General features: G+C 38.7%; 1 protein-coding gene across 1 annotated transcript in view; it reads left to right on the top strand.

Annotated features, from left to right (window-relative positions):
- Positions 1 to 799: 799 nt before the first annotated feature.
- The window catches only part of LOC105261990 (protein diaphanous), a 30,752-nt gene continuing 12,631 nt past the window's right edge, over positions 800 to 18,920 (top strand). Inside the window, 2 exon segments of the mRNA XM_059124616.1 lie at positions 800 to 948; positions 1,389 to 1,693. Of these exon segments, the coding sequence (XP_058980599.1) occupies positions 905 to 948; positions 1,389 to 1,693 (349 nt within the window). The 5' untranslated portion in view covers positions 800 to 904.

An 18,920-nucleotide genomic window follows, 5' to 3' on the forward strand; every position in this document is an offset into this window, starting at 1 on the left:
CTCCCTTCTAGAGTTATCGTGCGCACCAGCCAGCCAGACAAACTGACAGACGGACGGAAGGACATCGTTAGATCGACTCCAAATGTCCTGAAACGGATTTGGTCCAAAGAGACCTAGGGTCTAAAACCGTTATTTCGACTAGGCACGTTTTGACCGTGTCAAATGATATATATCCTCTCTAGCTATATGGCTGAGGGTATAAAAAGAAATGTTGAGAACTTGCCTCCTCAATTTAGGTTACATTGCGGTGTAAACATTCAAAACGCCGATACTATTTTTAGCTCTACATTCATAATCTGCCGGATTTTCTCTGTAATTATTGAAAAAAATATACCTTTGACGCGAAGAGTTATTTGCTCTACTTTCAAAATCTACCGAGCGCTTCCTGTAGTTATGGATAACATTTTATTTTGTCGCACAGTGTAATCATTGATTTTTCAAGAATATTTCTTTAGGGTTTCTCAATTATCTCTAACCGCGGATTACTCAGGGGTATATTCTAGGGTCAATTCTAGATCTTTCCGAGTTTCAAAAAATGATTTCATTTAGAATGTTCCCAGAAAAACTCTCTGATTTAGAATTTTTGTTCTCCCATAAAACTTCCATAATTTTTAAAGAAAATTTCTCCAAGGACTTTCTAAAATTAAATGATGTATTCAATAATTCCATCAAAATTTCCCCACATTTCCATTTACATTGATAGGGCAACACTGTACAAATGTAAACAAAGATGTGTATTTTTATCTTCTCGATTTGGCTTATTTTTTGCATTCGCTGCTCCAAACCCCATCATGCAACCAAGCAACTAGCCAACCAGCCAGACAGCCAGCCATTCAGTCAGCTCCAGATGCCCTGTCATAGCAAAACTGCGGAATAAAGAGTAGTGATAAAAAGAAAAGGAAAAATGAAACACAAATTGCGGCAACATAGCATTGGTTCAGTGTTTACGTAAAAAAAAGAAAAGAAAAAAGAGAACTAACGAAACAGTGGCAGCATATGGGGTCCTGAATGGCGGCCAACATAAACAAATCTACAGCTAACCCAAACCAAATGATATTATGGAGGGAAATTAAAAAGAACGAAAAAATACAAAAATGAAAACAAATGTCAAAGAGAGTGCGGCTAGACATATGACTGTTACGGTTTACATATCAGCTGGGAATTTTTCTCCAACCAAACACACACACTCATGCAAATACATCCACCCACCGGCCAGACAGCAAGTCAGTCTGTCACAATAAATAACAAAAAATTGCCGGCCAAGACTTATTTTGCTGTTTTACCAAAAAAGAGCCATCCCAAAAAATATAAAAAAATATTTAATTAAATTAATTATTTTTAAAATCAAAGACAATCCAAACTAACAGAATGCACATTTTTGCTTTTAGAATGTCGAAAAATGACAAAAACAAATCGGGCGGCGGCCTCTTGGAAAGCTGGTTTGGCCGCCCAAAAGCCAAAGGCAACAACTACAGTACCGGTACGCTGTCGGGACGACCCACATCTACAGATGGCGAGGTTGCCTTCGATATACAAGAACTGGAAAAGACCATACGGGCTCTGAGCGACTCCGAAGTGGATGCCAAATTTATGGAAATTCTGGAAGATATGAATATACCCAAGGATAAACGGGGGCCACTGCTATCGAAATCGATAACAGAACGTCAGAAAATGATTTTCATGCATTTGAAAGGTAAGTTAAACAGAAAAAAGTTTATTTTTTTTTATCATATCTTCATAAACATTGCTGATGTTTCACTTCATTTCGTTGTTATTTCGCATTCCATAGATAAGATTATGAGAATTCAACAAAAAAAATTTCGTCACTTTGCTGAAACTGAAACAAGTGTTTCTTTTTTGTTAATACTGTTGGCGCTTAATGAGAAGTGTGTAATTGGAAAAAAAAAATGTATGATTCATTTTGTCCGCCTGGAATTCATATTGCAATGAAGAGATTAATTCGTAAAGGTTGTAATTTTTTGAAACTTGTTGCATATTGGAATATCCCATACTACAATGCACGGATCACGGATCACGGAAATCAATCTTTAAGATTATACCCCTTAACACCATTCCAATGTCACATAAGATTGACTTAGATTACCCATTGGGGTATAAAAAGGAGTTGTCAAATATCATAATACCAAAGTCTGTATAACTTCATGATCAAAATTATAAGCTACTATAAAATGGATAATATCGGCCATCTGCTGTTCATACCTGGTCACAAAGAATAAAAACTTTAATGCAGCTGTAATTTTTAGCTGTAAAATTACAGGAAAACTCAAGAAGATTCTGAAAGTAGAACTAAAAAGTAAAAAAAAAACTTTAAGTTCGGCCGGGTCGAACTTTAATACCCTCCACCGACTATTGGGTAAAGAAAACATTTTTATATAATAGTATCTGAATTCAAACGTGTTCCGCTTTAAACTAAAAATACCAGTAAGACAGTTTGGAAAATGCTGTTAAACTTTTCAAAAAACTATAAAGTGGATGAGGCCGTTATATGGGGGCCATACCAAAACGGGACCTTCCATAGACAATTTTATACTTCAAGGATTGTCATCTACCAAATCTTCTTAAATACCAAATCTGAAACAATTTCGTGGGTAAATGTGATTAGGATTATCAAAATACCGAGTATCGGTGGGTATCGTTATATGTGCGCTGTAGGAAAACATGGACCTAAATTTTGAATGTTCTGCCGCCACAGCTAGAATCCATTATGAATTACAAATACTAATTTTTGGACAAAGTCGTAAAAAAATGTGGCAAAAATCATCAAAATACCGAATATCGGGAGGTGCCGTTATGGACCTACATATATATACTATATTCCACCACCGAGGCTAAAACCCTTTGCGAACTACAAATAACAATTTTTGGACAAATTCGTGGAAAAATGTGGCAAAAATTATTAAAATACAGAATATCGGGAGGTACCGTTATATGGGGGCTATACCAAAACCCTTATATACAATGTTTCGCCACCGAAGCTAGAACCCATTGCAAACTACATACACCAATTTTTAGACAAATCCATGGAAAAAAGTGACGAATGTCATCAAATTACCGAATATCGGGAGGTACCGATATATGGCGGCTCATTTCATCCTAGACAATAAAAATTGTTCTGCCAAATTTTGAAGCTCTACTTCAAATAATGTGGACTCTATCGTGCTTGCCAATTTTCCTACTTTTCAAGGTGGAGGGTATAAAATAGTAGATTTCCCTCTTCTTTCAAATATTTCAAAATTAACTAAGATTTCTTGGAATCCTTGCATTTTAGATATATATAGGGTGAGATAAAAAGCTGCTACAAAGTCAAAACGGCATTTTTTTTTGAAATTTTATTGAATAAAAGCAAAAAAATGACAGAAATAGCATCAAATTTTAGAATAAGTTTAGATTTGTTCGAATTGATCACCTTTGGCACGAATTATGGCCTTCAAACGACCAATGAAACCGTCACACGCTGCCCGAATGTTGTTCTGCGGTATTTTGTCCCATTACCGGCGAAACGCTTGCTTGAGGTGATCAACACTTTGGTATTTTTTAGTGCCAACCTAGCTTTTCAAAATACTCCAGACACAATAGTCCAACGGATTTATAGTCCGGAGATTTTGGTGGCCATTGTACGCTGGAAATGAAGTGAGGAACCTCATTTTGGTGCTGAGTCCTGTTGGAATGTCCAAGGTCTGCGGCCAAAATTTTTGCGTGCCCAAGGCTTTAATACACCCTCTAGAATATTTTTGCGATAATATTCGGCATTTATTCAGATGCCACGGTCGATTAATACGAGCGGAGAGCGACCATCGGCTGTTATGGCGGCCCACACCATCACCATGGTCGGCGCTTGAGTTCTGGTGACCAACCGACCAGCTGACCTCTTTGGCAAGTAAACACAATCATTTTCTTTGCTTACAAACTGCTGGACAACGAATATTTTCTCATCGGAGAAAATCAAATTCGGCAGTTCACCACTTTCGGCCAAGCGAAGCAACTCTTTAGCTCATTTGAGTCTATTTTATTTCTGTTGCGGTGTAAGTTCTTGCACTTTTTGGAATTTCAATTGCTTCACCCCGAGCTTATTTTTCAAAATCTGCCGAATGGCATATTGCGATATGTTCAGCTCACGAGCCATTTTCGATGCGGGTTTCGGTCAAGTCGCTTCTTTACTTTTCGAACCATTTCTGCTGATGTTGCTGTTTTCTTCCGTTTACTTCCTTGAAGTCGGGCTACGTAGTACCAGTATCACGATAACGAGCGATGGTACGATGGCCAAATATAAAGAAATCACACTATCACGCTTGAATTCCATCACGAATAACTTTTTTCGGGAAAATTCTCACCAAAATGCTTTTGTACGCTTGTAGGCAATGTGATGAACTGCCACTGGAATAATTTTAACAGCTGTCGGACCAGTGGCTTAGAAATGATAGCAGTCTGAAATTGGTTGCAGTTTTTTTTTTCATCTCACCCTGTTAAAGTTGTCTATATAGGTACCCGTTTTGGTATGGCCTCCATATATCTGCCTCACTCACTATATGGTTTTTTTGATAAGTTTAACTGCATTAGCCAAACGTCCTTACTGATATCTGAAGTTTAAAGTGGAACACCCTCGAATTCAGATACTTTTATATAAAAAAGTTTCCAAGACAGTGTTGGCTTGTTTGTTCGGGATACCATAGTATTTTGTTGTCGCAAAATGGTCAGGCTTAATCCCTTTATTGTTGTTTTTATAAAAACAACGTTTGTTTATTAGTGGAGAACGATGGTAATGTTTACCAGGGGGTAAGGCAAGGAATTCCTTTACCCAAAGGTGGAGAAATTAATAGTTCAGCTCGGCCGAAATTAATGTTTTTTACTTGTTAAGAATGTCTACGTTTTGAGAAAAATTGTAAATATTTTGATATTTTTATTTTCAAATGCAATATTTTTAATTAAATTTAAAATATTCCAAATTCCATTTGAATGTGTGCTGTTTCATTTTTGGAAGAAACATCCGAAATTTATTTAAGCTAAAAAAGTTAATTCTATGCAATACTTCATAGTTTTATCTGTCACGATAAGAAACCGCTTGCCATTTCAATTTGTCTTTTGGCTTTAAAAGTTTATTCAAAACAAATGTTGTTTATTTTTATTTAAGAAAAAAAAATGTGTGGTTAAACTAACAAAATTTTGATAAGAATATACATCCCGTCCAGAGTTTGTAGTTGAGTAGAGGGTTCATGTCGTAAACTCATGTGGGATTCAAACGTTTTTCGAGTCCACTCAAATCATGTGCTAAATGTCCGCCGTTGTTGTTCGATAGAACAAACACTTTGCATAAACATGATTTTCAAAATTGTTGTTTATCGAATATGGCCATGGCGTTAGGTGGTGTCAACAAAATGTTTTGAATTTTGTTTTTAAACTCTAAATAAATACAAATAAAATTTAAGGTTTAATGTACGCCAGCGGGGAAAGGTTATAATGTCTAGAGGCCATTTGTCGCAAAATGTTGTGTTTTTCTTATCGCAATTTTCTATGATAAACGTTTTTTTCAAATTTATTAGTAGAAAATAAGCATGCATATGACTTCATTGTATTTAAGGCCACGAGTGATTTAATCAAATTTCTTCATCCAGTTACTCTGGAGTCTAGACTAAAGATGTCCGCTACTTCGTCGGCGAAAATTCCAATTTAAAATTTTAGATTCGTTCCAAGACTTCATGTTATGCCTTTTTTATACCCTCCACCATACTATGGAGGGTACATTAACTTTTTCATTCCGTTTGTAACTCCTCGAAATACTCATGTCAGACACAAAGTATATATATTCTTGATCAACGTAAAATTCTAAGTCGATTTAGCGATGTCCGTCTGTCTGTCCGTCTGTCTGTTGTAATCACGCTATCTTTCGAACTAATTGAGATAGAAGGCTAAAATTTTGCACACATGTTTATTTTGCCAGTAGGCAGGTTAAGTCAATGGGTCATGTAGGTCCACGTTTTCATATAGCCCCCATATAACGGTACCTCCCGATATTCGGTATTTTGATGATTTTAGCGACATTATTCAATGGAATTGTTTCAAATTTGGAATTTGAAGTTCGTAATGGATACTACAGCTTACGACAGAAAATTGTCTGTGCAGGTCCACGTCTTCGTATAGCCTCCATATAACGGTACCTACTAATATTCGGTATTTTGACGATTTTAGCGTCATTATTCACCGGAGTAGTTTCAAATTACGTATTTAGAGTTCGTAATGAAAACTACAGTCTGTGACAGAAAATTGTATATGCAGGTCCAGGTCTTTGTATAGGCCCCATATATCAGTACCTCCCTATATTCGGTATTTTGATGATTTTAGGTACAATACTCACAGAAATTGTGTGAGATATCGTATTTGAAATTCGTAATGGATGCTACAGCCTGTGAGAGAAAATTGTCTATGCAGGTCCAGGTCTACGTATAGCTCCGATATAACAGTACCTCCCTATATACGGTATTTTGATGATTTTAACTACATTATTCACCGTTTATTTCAAGTTTGGAATTTGAATATGGCAATGGCTTATGCCAAACAAAGCCTATGTAGGTTCACGTCGTAGAGACCCCAATATAACGGCTATATTCGGTTTTTTAAGATTTTAACAGAATTTTTAACGGATTTTTTTTTGAAAATTTCCAAATTCGTTCGTGGAGGGTATTCAAAGTTCAGCCCGTCCGAACTTACTGCTTTTTAACTTGTTTGGTACTCAAAATGCACATTCTCTTCAGTTTGAGGATTTTTTACTCAAAACTGCATACATCGTTTCTCTTCATTCTCAAACTTTCAAGGTTTTATATATTATTCAAGTTGTTTGCCTTTTACACCAAAAATTTTTTTCAAAATCTTTCATTTTAAATTTTAGCGAGGAGGATATTAGTTAAATTATTGCACAATAGACCCACACCCAATTTTTCTGCCCAAAACTGTTTCCATGTCTCCTTCCATATGTGACCTCAATATGAATTTTCAGAATTTCAGCTCTATCCCTTCATTCAATATCAAAATTAAGAAACATTTAGTACGTCTATCCAAAATAATTTATATCTCTCCACGCTATATATTAATACCATTTAGTACTTCACAAAACATTTATAGTACTCATTTGAAAAACCACCACCAGATATCAACATCAGATACCAACAGAGTTCTCAATACCAAAATTTGAGGATTTCAACCTTATGCCTTCACTCAATACCAAATTTAGTACAATTCAGTACTTTTCGTTAAAATTTGGTACACATTTCCAAAATCACCTACATATCATCAGATACCTTAATATCAAAATCAGCCCTATCCCTGCACTCAATACCAAATTTAGTAACATTTAGTACTTTTCGTACAAATATAGTACGAATTTCCAAAACCACCTCCACATCTCATTGCCAGATACTAACAGTGACCTCAATATCAAATTTCAAGATTTCTACTCTATTCCTTCAACCAATACCAAATTTAGTACGGTTTAGTACTTTTCGCAAAATTTTAGTATACATAACAAACCCGCTTCCATATCTCAAACACAGACACCGACAGAGGCCTCTCTATCAAATTTGAGGTCTATTCCTTAATCTAATACCAGGTTTAGTACTATTTAGTACTTTCAATATCTCAATCCCTAATACCAGCAGAGATCTAAATATCAAATTTGAGGATTCTAGCACTATGCCGTTACTAAATACCAAATTGAGTACCATTTAGTACTTTTCGTACAAATATAGGACGCAGTTTCAAACCATCGCCAAAACTCAATTACAGATAGCCTCAGTAATCTAGATATCAGAATTTCTACTCTATCCTTTTTTCCTGTATCGAGTATAGTCCCATTCAGTACTTTTCGTTAAATTTTCAGTACACATTTCCAAAACATCAGAGACTGTATATCCAGACCCACCTCTATATCTTCACCAAAGAAACCAACAGTGACCTCAATATCAATTCCAATTCCATTTCTTCACCCAATACCAAATTTGGTACCATTTAGTACTCTTCGTACAATTTTAGTATGCATTTCCAAAACCACCAACATATCTCAATCCCAAATACCAACCGAGGCCTCTATATCAAATTTGAGGATTCTAGCCCTGTTTCTTCGAATTTAGTACCATATAGTACTATTCATACAAGTATGGGACGCATTTTAAACCACAAACTAAATATCAAATTTCAGAATTTTTACTTCTGTCCCTTCACCCAATACTAAATATATAACCATTTCCGACCCCACCTCTTTATCACAAAATTTCAAAATTCTAGCTTCGTCCCTTCAACCTAGAGTTCTGAAATTTAGATTGAGAGTCACTGATTGATGGAGTGCAGGATAGAGGTATATCTTATCCTGAACTTCATCAGTGACTCTCAATCTTAATTTCAGAACTCTAGCTCTTTCCGTTTGTCCAATACAAAGTAATGATTTTGTTTTGTAGTATATTTTAGTACTTTTTGTGTTCTTTTCCAAAAACACGCAGGCTTATCATACGCCGACGCATGTAGACTTACCTTTTGACTCTGATATGTTTTATATCCTCAGTCATAAGGCTAGAGAGCGTATACAGGTGAGATGAAAAAACTGCAACCAACTTCAGACTGCTGTCATTTCCAAGTCACTCGTCCGACAGCTGTTAAAATTATTCCAGTGACAGCTCATTATGTTGTTTACAAGAGTACAAAAGCATTTCGGTGAGAATTTTCCAGAAAAAAAGTTATTCGTGATGGAATTCAAGCGTGATGGTGTGATTTCTTTATATTTGGCTGGAAAACCACAAGTGGCCATCGTTAGAGCACTCCAGCATTTAAATGGGAATAAATCTTTTCTGTCTCGTACCATCGCTCGTTACCGTGATACTGGTAGCGTAGCCCGACGTCAAGGAAGTGGACGGAAGAAAAGTAAGAAAGCGACTTGATCGAAACACGCGTCGCAGTGGCCGAAAAATTGCTCATGAGCTGAACATATCGCAATATTCCATTCGGCAAATATTGAAAAATGATATCGGGGTAAAGCCATTGAAATTCCAAAAAGTGCAAGAAATTACACCGCAACAGAAAGAAAATAGATTCAAAAGAGCTAAAGAGTTGCTTCGCTTGGCCAAAAGTGGTGAACTGCGGAATTTGGTTTTCTCCGATGAGAAAACATTCGTTGCCCAGCAGTTTGTAAACCAACAAAATGACCGTGTTTACTTGACAAAGAGGTCAGCTGAGAATGTGCACCTTCGGTTGGTCACCAGAACTCAAGCGCCGGCCATGGTGATGATGTGGGCCGCCATAACAGTCGATGGTCGCTCTCCGCTCGTATTAATCTAGTGTGGCATCAGAAAAAATAGTGAATATTATCGCGAAAATATTCTGGAGGGTGTATTAAAGTCTTGGGCACGCAAACATTTTGGCCGCAGACCTTGCACATTCCAACAGGACTCAGCACGCGCCACCCAAGAATGGTTACAAAATGAGGTTTCTCGCTTCATTTCCAGCGCACAATGGCCACCAAAATCTCCGGATACCAATCCGTTGGACTATTGCGTCTGGAGAATTTTGGAAAGCAAGGTTGGCACTAAAAAATACCAAAGTATCGATCACCTCAAGCAAGCGCTTCGACGGGAATGGGCCAAAATGCCGCAGAGCAACATTCGGGCAGCGTGTGATGGTTTCATTGGCCGTTTGAGGGCCATAATTCGTGCCAAAGGTGACCAATTCGAGCAAATCTAAACGTGTTCTAAAATGTGGTCGTCCGTTCTCCCGTCCGTCTGTCTGTCCGGCTGGTGCGCACGATAACTCTCGAAGAGAGTATCCAATTTGGTCCAATCATGGTACATCGTAATAGATCGATGAGATCGATTTCGGACATGGGCAATATCGGTCCACTCGTTCTGGTACCTCCCCACAAAATATCGAAATTTTAAAAGAAAATAGTTTACCTCATCGAAAGAGAAAATAACGTTCGATTTTGTGCACAAAATGGAAAATATTGGTCCACTCCATCAAGTACCTCCCCCACAAGCGGTCAAAATTTCGTCCGATTGTTTTCAAATTTCACACATCCCAATATCTTTGTCAACAAAAGATCTAGTGTGAAGATGGATTATATCGGCATACTCCTTCTTGTACCTCCCCCTCAACGGGTCAAAATTTTGAAGCTCGTAAAACGCCAAATATATAAACATTACCATCGTTCTCCACTAATAAACAAACGTTGTTTTTATAAAAACAACAATAAAGGGATAAAGCCTGACCATTTTGCAACAACTATATACGATTCTTTTAAAATTGCATACATCCCAATACTTCTACTTAAGCCAGATCTGGTGTAAAGATGGTAGATATTGGACCACTCCTTCTGGTACCTCCCCCACAAAGGGTCATAATTTTGAGCAAATATAACGTTTATAAAATTTGAAAAAAAGAGTTCCATATGAATATCGGATTGATAGGAACACTCTTTTTAGTACCTCCCCCACTAAGGGGCAAAATTTGGAATAATGAAATGAGCTTCGGATTACTTTCAAACTCGGTACATTCCAATACTTCTAATAATACAAGATGTGTTAAGAAGATGGACAATATCGGACCCCGGTACCTTCCCCACAACGGGTCAAAATTTTAAATAATTTATAATTATAATTACATCCCATATAAAGTGAATCGGGTAGTGGATGAAAAATCCGAATGTGATACGTTTTAACATTTTTTATCACACCTCTGTCAGATACGAAATGGAAAATATTTGTCCATTCCTTCGGAACCTCTCCTATGAAGGGTCAATATTTAGATAACGGAATATTGGCTGAGGGCATGTAGTTGTCGGCAATATCGACTGATTCCATTTAACTTGTTCCGAAAATAAAAATAAAATAATTAAATAATACCCTGGCTATCACACGCCGACGCACTAAGACTTACCTTCGTGCAAAATTTTGATTCAGTCGGCAGCATTGGAAAATCTTATCAAAAATATTACTTTTTCTTTTTAATTTTTTTAGAAACAAACTTTTTTTATCATTATTATTAGTAGCTGATAGCAATAAGACATTATCTTATTTTTCCACTTAGTTAAAAAAAACGTTCACCTTGCTGCGATGTCATTGCCAGTCGTTGAAAAAAAATCGCTATGAAAACATTATTCTAAAATTAATTGCTGATAAATAAATAAATGTCGTCGTCAAGTATTCTCAATTTGTTCTTTTTCACTTTTGTGTTGCCTTGTTCCGAATTAAGTTAATTCACACCTCACGGTGATGAACTCACGAAATGTTTTTTTTTTATTTTCCTATATATCAGATATGAAGAATATCTATATATAAACAATGTCATCTCCAGACACTTAAAAAAATATATATATAATAATAAATATAAATAAAACAATATTATATATTAACTTTTTGCGTTTTTTGTTCATTGTTTACTTTGTCAACGAACACTCAAAATAATGAGCAATGAATGAATGCCAAGACAAATGATTGCTAAAAAGAAAAATAAACAAAACAAAACAGCATTTCCAATTTAATATTCTATTAACGTCTTGGCATTATTTTAATATTTTATTGCATTTTTATAATATTTTTTATTTTACCTTATTTCACACGAGCGCTCACACACACGCATTTCAAAGGGAGGGAGGTAGGGGACTGGCAAACAGTCGTTATTAGGAAGACGTTTAACGACAAACTGCTGGAAGCTAGACATCACGAAACAAATATTAATTATTTGTTTTGCTTCCACGTTTAAATAGCGTTTTGGGATTTGTCACAGGTTGATGTGGGCTTTTCGAAAACACAGACACAAAAATATAACGGATACAAAATTTTGAAATTCCGTACAAAAAGGAAGTCCGTATTTGGAAACCCTAATTTAAACACATAATAGAATCAATACTTTTCTTTGATTTGATGTTAATTGAAATGGATATTCTCCAATTAAAGAAAACCAATTTGTTTAAATTTTAATCGTTTTTTTTGAGGTGCCAAATTGAGACATTTATTGAGAACTCAAAACTTTCAGTTTCAAATAGGTATTTTGAATTATCTGTATGCATGTGGCGGATTTGTGTGTCAAAGACGTAGTGTAACAAAAACTGCAACAAAGTTAAACGCCATAATTTTTATACCCTCCACCATACTATGGAGGGTATATTAATTTTGTCATTCCGTTTGTAACTCCTCGAAATATTCATGTCAGACCCAACAAAGTATATATATTCTTGATCAGCGTAAAATTCTAAGACGATTTAGCCATGTCCGTCTGTCTGTCTGTCTGTTGTAATGACGATATCTTTCGAACAAATTGAGATAGAAGGCTAAAATTTTGCACACATGTATATTTTCCCAGTAGGCAGGTTAAGTTCGTAAATGAGCCATGTAGGTCCAAGTTATCATATAGCCCCCATATAACGGTACCTCCCGATATTCGGTATTTTGATGATTTTAGCGACATTATTCACCGGAATTATTTCAAATTTGGTATTTGAAGTTCGTAATGGATACTACAGTGTAAGACAGAAAATTATCTGTGCAGGTCCACGTCTTCATATAGCCCCCATATAACGGTACCCCCCGATATTCGGTATTTTGATGATTTTAGCGACATTGTTTACCGGAATCGCTTCAAATTTTGTATTTGAAGTTCGTGATAGATACTTCATCCAAAGTCAAAAAATGAGCCATGTAGGTCCACGTCTTCATATAGCCCCCATATAACGGTACCCCCCGATATTCGGTATTTTGATGATTTTAGCGACATTGTTTACCGGAATCGTTTCAAATTTTGTATTTGAAGTTCGTAATGGATACTTCATCCAAAGCCAAAAAATGAGCCATGTAGGTCCACGTCTTCATATAGCCCCCATATAACGGTACCCCCCGATATTCGGTATTTTAATGATTTTAGCGACATTATTTACAGGGATTCTTTCAAATTTCGCATGTGAAGTTCGTAATGGATACTTCAGCCCATGCCAGAAAATTGTCTGTGCAGGTCCACGTCTTCGTATAGCCCCCATATAACGGTACCCCCCCATATTCGGTATTTTGACGATTTTAGCTACATTATAAACAGATTTTTCTTCAAGTTTCGCATTTAAATATTGTAATAATTTATGACAAAAGTTGCCTATTCAGGCCCACGTCGTCGTATAAGCATTCGGTATTTTTAAGATTTTAACAGAATTTTTAACGGTTTTTTTTTTTGGAAATTGCCAAATTTGTACCAAATGGTGGAGGGTATTAAAAGTTCGGCCCGGCCGAACTTACAGCTTTTTTACTTGTTATTTTTATACACTACACCACAAGGTGGTCAGGGTATTATGTCTTTGTGCATTTTTGCATTTGTAACAGGCAAAAGGAAACGAGATAGACCTATAGATCCTTTTGATGATCTACATAGAATCACATTCTGAGTCGATTTATGCATGTCCGTCCGTCCGTCCGTCTGCCCATGTATTTTTGTAAACAAAGTACAGTTCGCATTTATTGCCCTATCCAGATGAAATTTTGCACAAATCATTTGTTTGGCCCAAGAACGAACCCTATTGAAATTGGAGATAATTGGTCAAAATTTAGATATAGCTCCCACATATATCTTCGTCCGATTTGCCTTTTATTGTGCACCAAACGTATAATATCAGCCCGAATAGTATAGAATTTTGCACACACAACCAAATTAGGCCTGGAAATTAGTATGCCAAATTTGATCGAAATCGGTTCAGATATAGCTATAGCTCCCATATATATTGTTCATCCGATTTGTTATTTTTGTCCTCCGCAGCCGCAATATGCATTCTGTAACAACAATATTTGGGGAAATATATCAAATACAGCTCAGAAATACATTTGCTAAATTTTATCGAGATCGGTTCAGATTTGGATATAGCTCCCATATATTACTTCGTCCGATTTACCTTTGATTGTGCACCAAACGTCTAATATTTGCCCAAATTGGATGAAATTTGGCACTTACGACCGAATTGAGTCTAGAAGCTAGTATGTCAAATTTGGTGAAGATCGGTTCAGATATAGCTATAGCTCCCATATATACTGTTCATCCGATTTGTCATATTTGTTACCCACAGCCGTAATATGCACTCCGTAACAACGATATTCAGGGAAATATATCAAATACAGCTCAGAAATATCTTTGCCAAATTTTATCAAGATCGTTTCCGATTTGGATATAGCTCCCATATATATTTTTATCCGATTTCAAATTAATTGTGCACCAAATGGGCAACACAAGTCCGAATTTAAAAGATACAAATGCTTCGGCATAGTTAGTCCTTTGAACATTAAATTATAATTATAATCATAGCGTTTATGATTGAATTCTCCCATAAAAAACTTTTAATTGTTATGCGCAGCTCTACTAAATTAGCAAAGTGGTGTAGGCACCGCCCCGCCCGACTTTAAGACTTTCTTTACTGTTTTTTTCATTGAATGAAAGCAGAAAATGTCGGAAATAGCTTAAAATTTTAGTATAAAAGAACAGTGTGGCTTGTTTGTTCGGGATACCGTAGTATTTTGTTGTTGCAAAATGGTCTGGCTTTATCCCTTTATTATTGTTTTTTATAAAAACAACGTTTGTTTATTAGTGGAGAACGATGGTAATGTTTACCAGGGGGTAAGGCAGGGAATACCTAGGTTTCGGAAAGAGCCACCAATCCTCATCAGTTCCCTTGTTTTTGTCTGGGATATTCTCCCCAGAAGTTATTTTAAAAATAACTTCTATGACAAAAACATTTTTTTACCCAAGTGACGAGATCGTAAGCTCAATAGAAGAGGAACCAAAGAACACTAATAAACAAACGTTGTTTTTATAAAAAACAACAATAAAGGGATAAAGCCAGACCATTTTGCAACAACAAAATACTACGGTATCCCGAACAAACAAGCCACACTGTTCTATTAATAGACAAGGCACGGTCGACGAAGGGGTTTTTGTTGTAACAGACAAAACCAACTTACATGGTTATGCTACTTCGTTCAGGCTGAACGAAAGCATAACAAGTGGAGAAAGATGTAAATGTTTATAAGTGCGGTTGTAAGATTTAGAAGACTTTCCAAGAGAATTTTAGTTTTATTTAATTCTTTGGTTCCTCTTCTATTGAGCTTACGATCTCGTCACTTGGGTAAAAAAATGTTTTTGTCATAGAAGTTATTTTTAAAATAACTTCTGGGGAGAATATCCCAGACAAAAACAAGGGAACTGATGAGGATTGGTGGCTCTTTCCGAAACCTAGGTATTCCCTGCCTTACCCCCTGGTAAACATTACCATCGTTCTCCACTAATAAACAAACGTTGTTTTTATAAAAAACAACAATAAAGGGATAAAGCCAGACCATTTTGCAACAACAAAATTTTAGAATAAATTTAGATTTGTACGAATTGGTCACCTTTGGCACGAATTATGGCCTTCAAATGGCCAATGAAACCGTAACACCCTGCGCCGAATGTTGCTCTGCGCTAATTCGGCCCATTCCCGGCGAAGCGCTTGCTTGAGGTGATCGACACTTTGGTATTTTTTGGTGCCAACTTTGCTTTCCAAAATACTCCAGACACAATAGTCCAACGGATTGGTATCCGGAGATTTTGGTGGCCATTGTGCGCTGGAAATGAAGCGAGGAACCTCATTTTGTTGTTGTTGTTGTAGCAGTAGTACATGTGTGAGTTTGTGTTCTGCTAATCTGGTTCCAGCTCCAGGTTTAGAAATTCGGCTACTTTAACGGGCTGTAGCCAGAGATCCTCTGGAGTGAGTTGGGTAGGTTTGGCTGAGCAATTAAAAAGGTGTAGCGTATTGTGCGGGCCTGTATCGCACGCCGGGCAGGCGTCACGCACATCTTCATCAATTCGTGCCCAATACGAATTGAGGCGACTACACCATCCTGAACGTAATTGCGCCAAAACTACCCTGGTTTGTCTAGGCAGCTGACGTTCTTCGGCTGCAATGGATGGGGGGTGGACTCCGAGGACGGCATTCACTTTATAACTGCTAATAGCATCCGCGACTGCATCGGTGTGAATGCCACTCAGACCTGCCTGATAGGCTTCTTGATCTAGAGGTTCTCTCTTGTAGCGCTGGACCTCCCTCTCTAGATCATGTATGTCCTTCCTGACACGCCTGGGTGGGGGAGAGTTATCCACCATATGATGGTTGGGATGGCTCTCACGGTAACACCCAAGCAGGTACTGCAACGAAAGCATATGATTATGCTGACGTAAGAGAAGGACTTTCGCCTCCTCATGTAGATGGTCCACTGGTGTCATGAGGAGGCACCCTGTCGCAGTTCTCAGGGCAGCGTTCTGGCAGGTCTGGATATTCTTCCACTGCGTAGCACTAGTATTCGCAGACCACACTGGAGCCGCATAGTTGACCACAGACCGACCTATCGCGTTATAAGAGGTCAACAAGGTTTCTTTGTCCGCACCCCAAGAGCTGCCGGCTAGCGCCTTGAGGACCTTGTTCCTACTTTTCATCTTGTCGCAGATAGCTGTGGCTTGCGCGGACGACTTGAACATGCTGTCGAACGTTACCCCAAGAATCTTGGGGTAGTTCGTGGTCGGTATTAAATTCCCCTCGAGCTGAACATTCAGCTGTGTTCTCATCTCCGCAGACCATGTGGTAAAGAGTGTGGCCGTTGATTTCGTGGCGGATATTTTCATATTCCTCGCGTGGAAGTATGCGGCAAGCTCCGCGAGATAGGGGTTCAACCTTTCGCATATGTCATCGACCACTGGACCCGACGCCATGATCGTACAATCATCCGCATACGTTACGATCTCAATGCCGTCTGGAGGGCGAGGAATTCCGGAAAGGTAGAGGTTAAACAGTTCCGGAGATATCACCCCACCTTGGGGAACTCCCTGTTTCACTCTACGGGCTTTGGACTTCTTGTTCCGGAATTCCACGTACGACTGGCGTCCACACATATAGTTGATTATCCAACGTTTCAAACTTGGCCGGAGGGTAGTTCTCTGTACGTCCTCAAACAGTGTGGCATGATTGACCGTATCAAATGCCTTTGATAGGTCAAGGGCTACCAACACTGTTCTGTCACACGGCCTGTTCTGGTTTAGTCCTCTACTAATATGTGTGGAAATGGCGTGCAATGCTGTTGTGGTACTATGTTGTGGACGGAATCCATGCTGGTGGTTGGCAACTGTATAGCTTCCTCTAATGCTGGGGAGGAGTAAAGCCTCAAGAGTCTTTGCTACTGGCGACAAGAGCGAAATCGGCCTGTACGATTCGCCTTTGCTGGCATCCTTGCCTGGCTTCAGTAGCGGGACCACCCGGCCCATTTTCCAGGTTTCGGGCACTATGTGGGTGGCTAGCGACAAATTGAGAACTTTCGTTAAGTACTCGACTCCCGGCGTATCCAGCTGCTTCAACATTACCATTGAGATTCCGTCCGGGCCCAACGCTTTGGATGACTTAGCGTTACGGATGACATTTGCAACATCACCCATCGTAAACTGTGGTGGTTCCTCCTCGGCGGGAAGAGATCTGATACGACGTAGTACTCTTCGCTTCGCCCTATCACTCTCGGGGTGCTCGACAAATTGTCGGTTAAAATATTCCGCGCACCTCTTCGGATCAGTCACCGTTACGTCGTTAAAAGTGACTGAGGTCCTATCATCCTTTTTTCCAGGGTTCGAGAGCGACTTAACCGTTACCCACAGCTTACTCATATCGGTTCCAATGTTGCAGCACTTCAGATGGTCTAGCCACTTTTTCCTCTTATGCTCCTGTACCAACCGGTTGACTTCCACTGTCAAATCACTGATTCTAGGATCAGTAGGGTTGGTACGACGGAGATCATCACGCTCGTTTGCTAATCCCGCTGCCTCTGCTGGGAAGTTTGGTCTTATCTCGGGTATTCGACCAGCAGGTATATAGCGAGCGGCTGCAGCTCTGATGATGTTTCGGAAAATCCTTTCTGCTACCCGAACATCAGAAGGGTTGGGCAGTTCTCTGAAGCGGCGGTTGGTGAATTCTCTGAACTCTGGCCAGTGAGCTTTCCCATGGTTAAGGAAAGTGCGGCGTTCAGAGGTTATGAAATCGGGCGACCTGCTTATGGAGACGATTATCGGGAGATGGTCTGAGCCAAGAGAAATGACGGGTTGCCAAGTCACGTCATTTATCAGACCGGGTGACACTATGGTTAAGTCTGGCGAACTGTGACACTCTCCTCTTATTCGGGTGGGGGCATCCTCGTTAATCGTGCAGAATGTGGAGCAGTCAATCTGCTCTGTCAGCGCTGATCCCCTCTGGTCATTACCTAGGACGGAATGCCACAACTCATGGTGGGCATTAAAGTCCCCTAGTACCAGGCGGTTATTGCCTACCAATAATGGGCTAATATCAGGCAAATAACGTGGTTCACAGCTATTAATCGGCGGGATATACACATTAAGCACATCTACCTCGGCAGTTCCACACTTGACTGCTACCCCCATACATTCCATGTATGGGTCACTAGAGACTAGCTCAAGCGAGATAGGTCTGTACTGAACAGAATGGTGTAACAGGAACGCTAATCCCCCACCTCCACTTCTGGTGCGATCCTTCCTTAGTACGTTGTAACCATAACAACGTTGTAGGCTGCAATTTTCATTCAGCTTGGTTTCCTGCACCGCTGCGATCTTAATATTCCTCCGACTCATAAATTCCACTATCTCATCTATTTTGCCTCGAAGTCCATTGCAATTGAATTGCAAGAATGACGCACAATCCGGAGTTGGAACAGCAACATGTGGCGTTAGGTGCTGCGGTGTTGGTTGCTGTTCTGGAGACTGCGGTGGAGTGCCATACTCCGACGACGTCTCTGACGAGGACGACGAAGAAGAGGACTCGCTGGGGACTACGTTACTGCAGCAAGTCGCAACATAATCCCTTTCGCTGTAGT

The sequence above is a fragment of the Musca domestica genome, unplaced genomic scaffold (assembly GCF_030504385.1).
Source record: "Musca domestica strain aabys unplaced genomic scaffold, Musca_domestica.polishedcontigs.V.1.1 3, whole genome shotgun sequence".
NCBI classification, from domain to species: Eukaryota; Metazoa; Arthropoda; class Insecta; order Diptera; family Muscidae; genus Musca; species Musca domestica.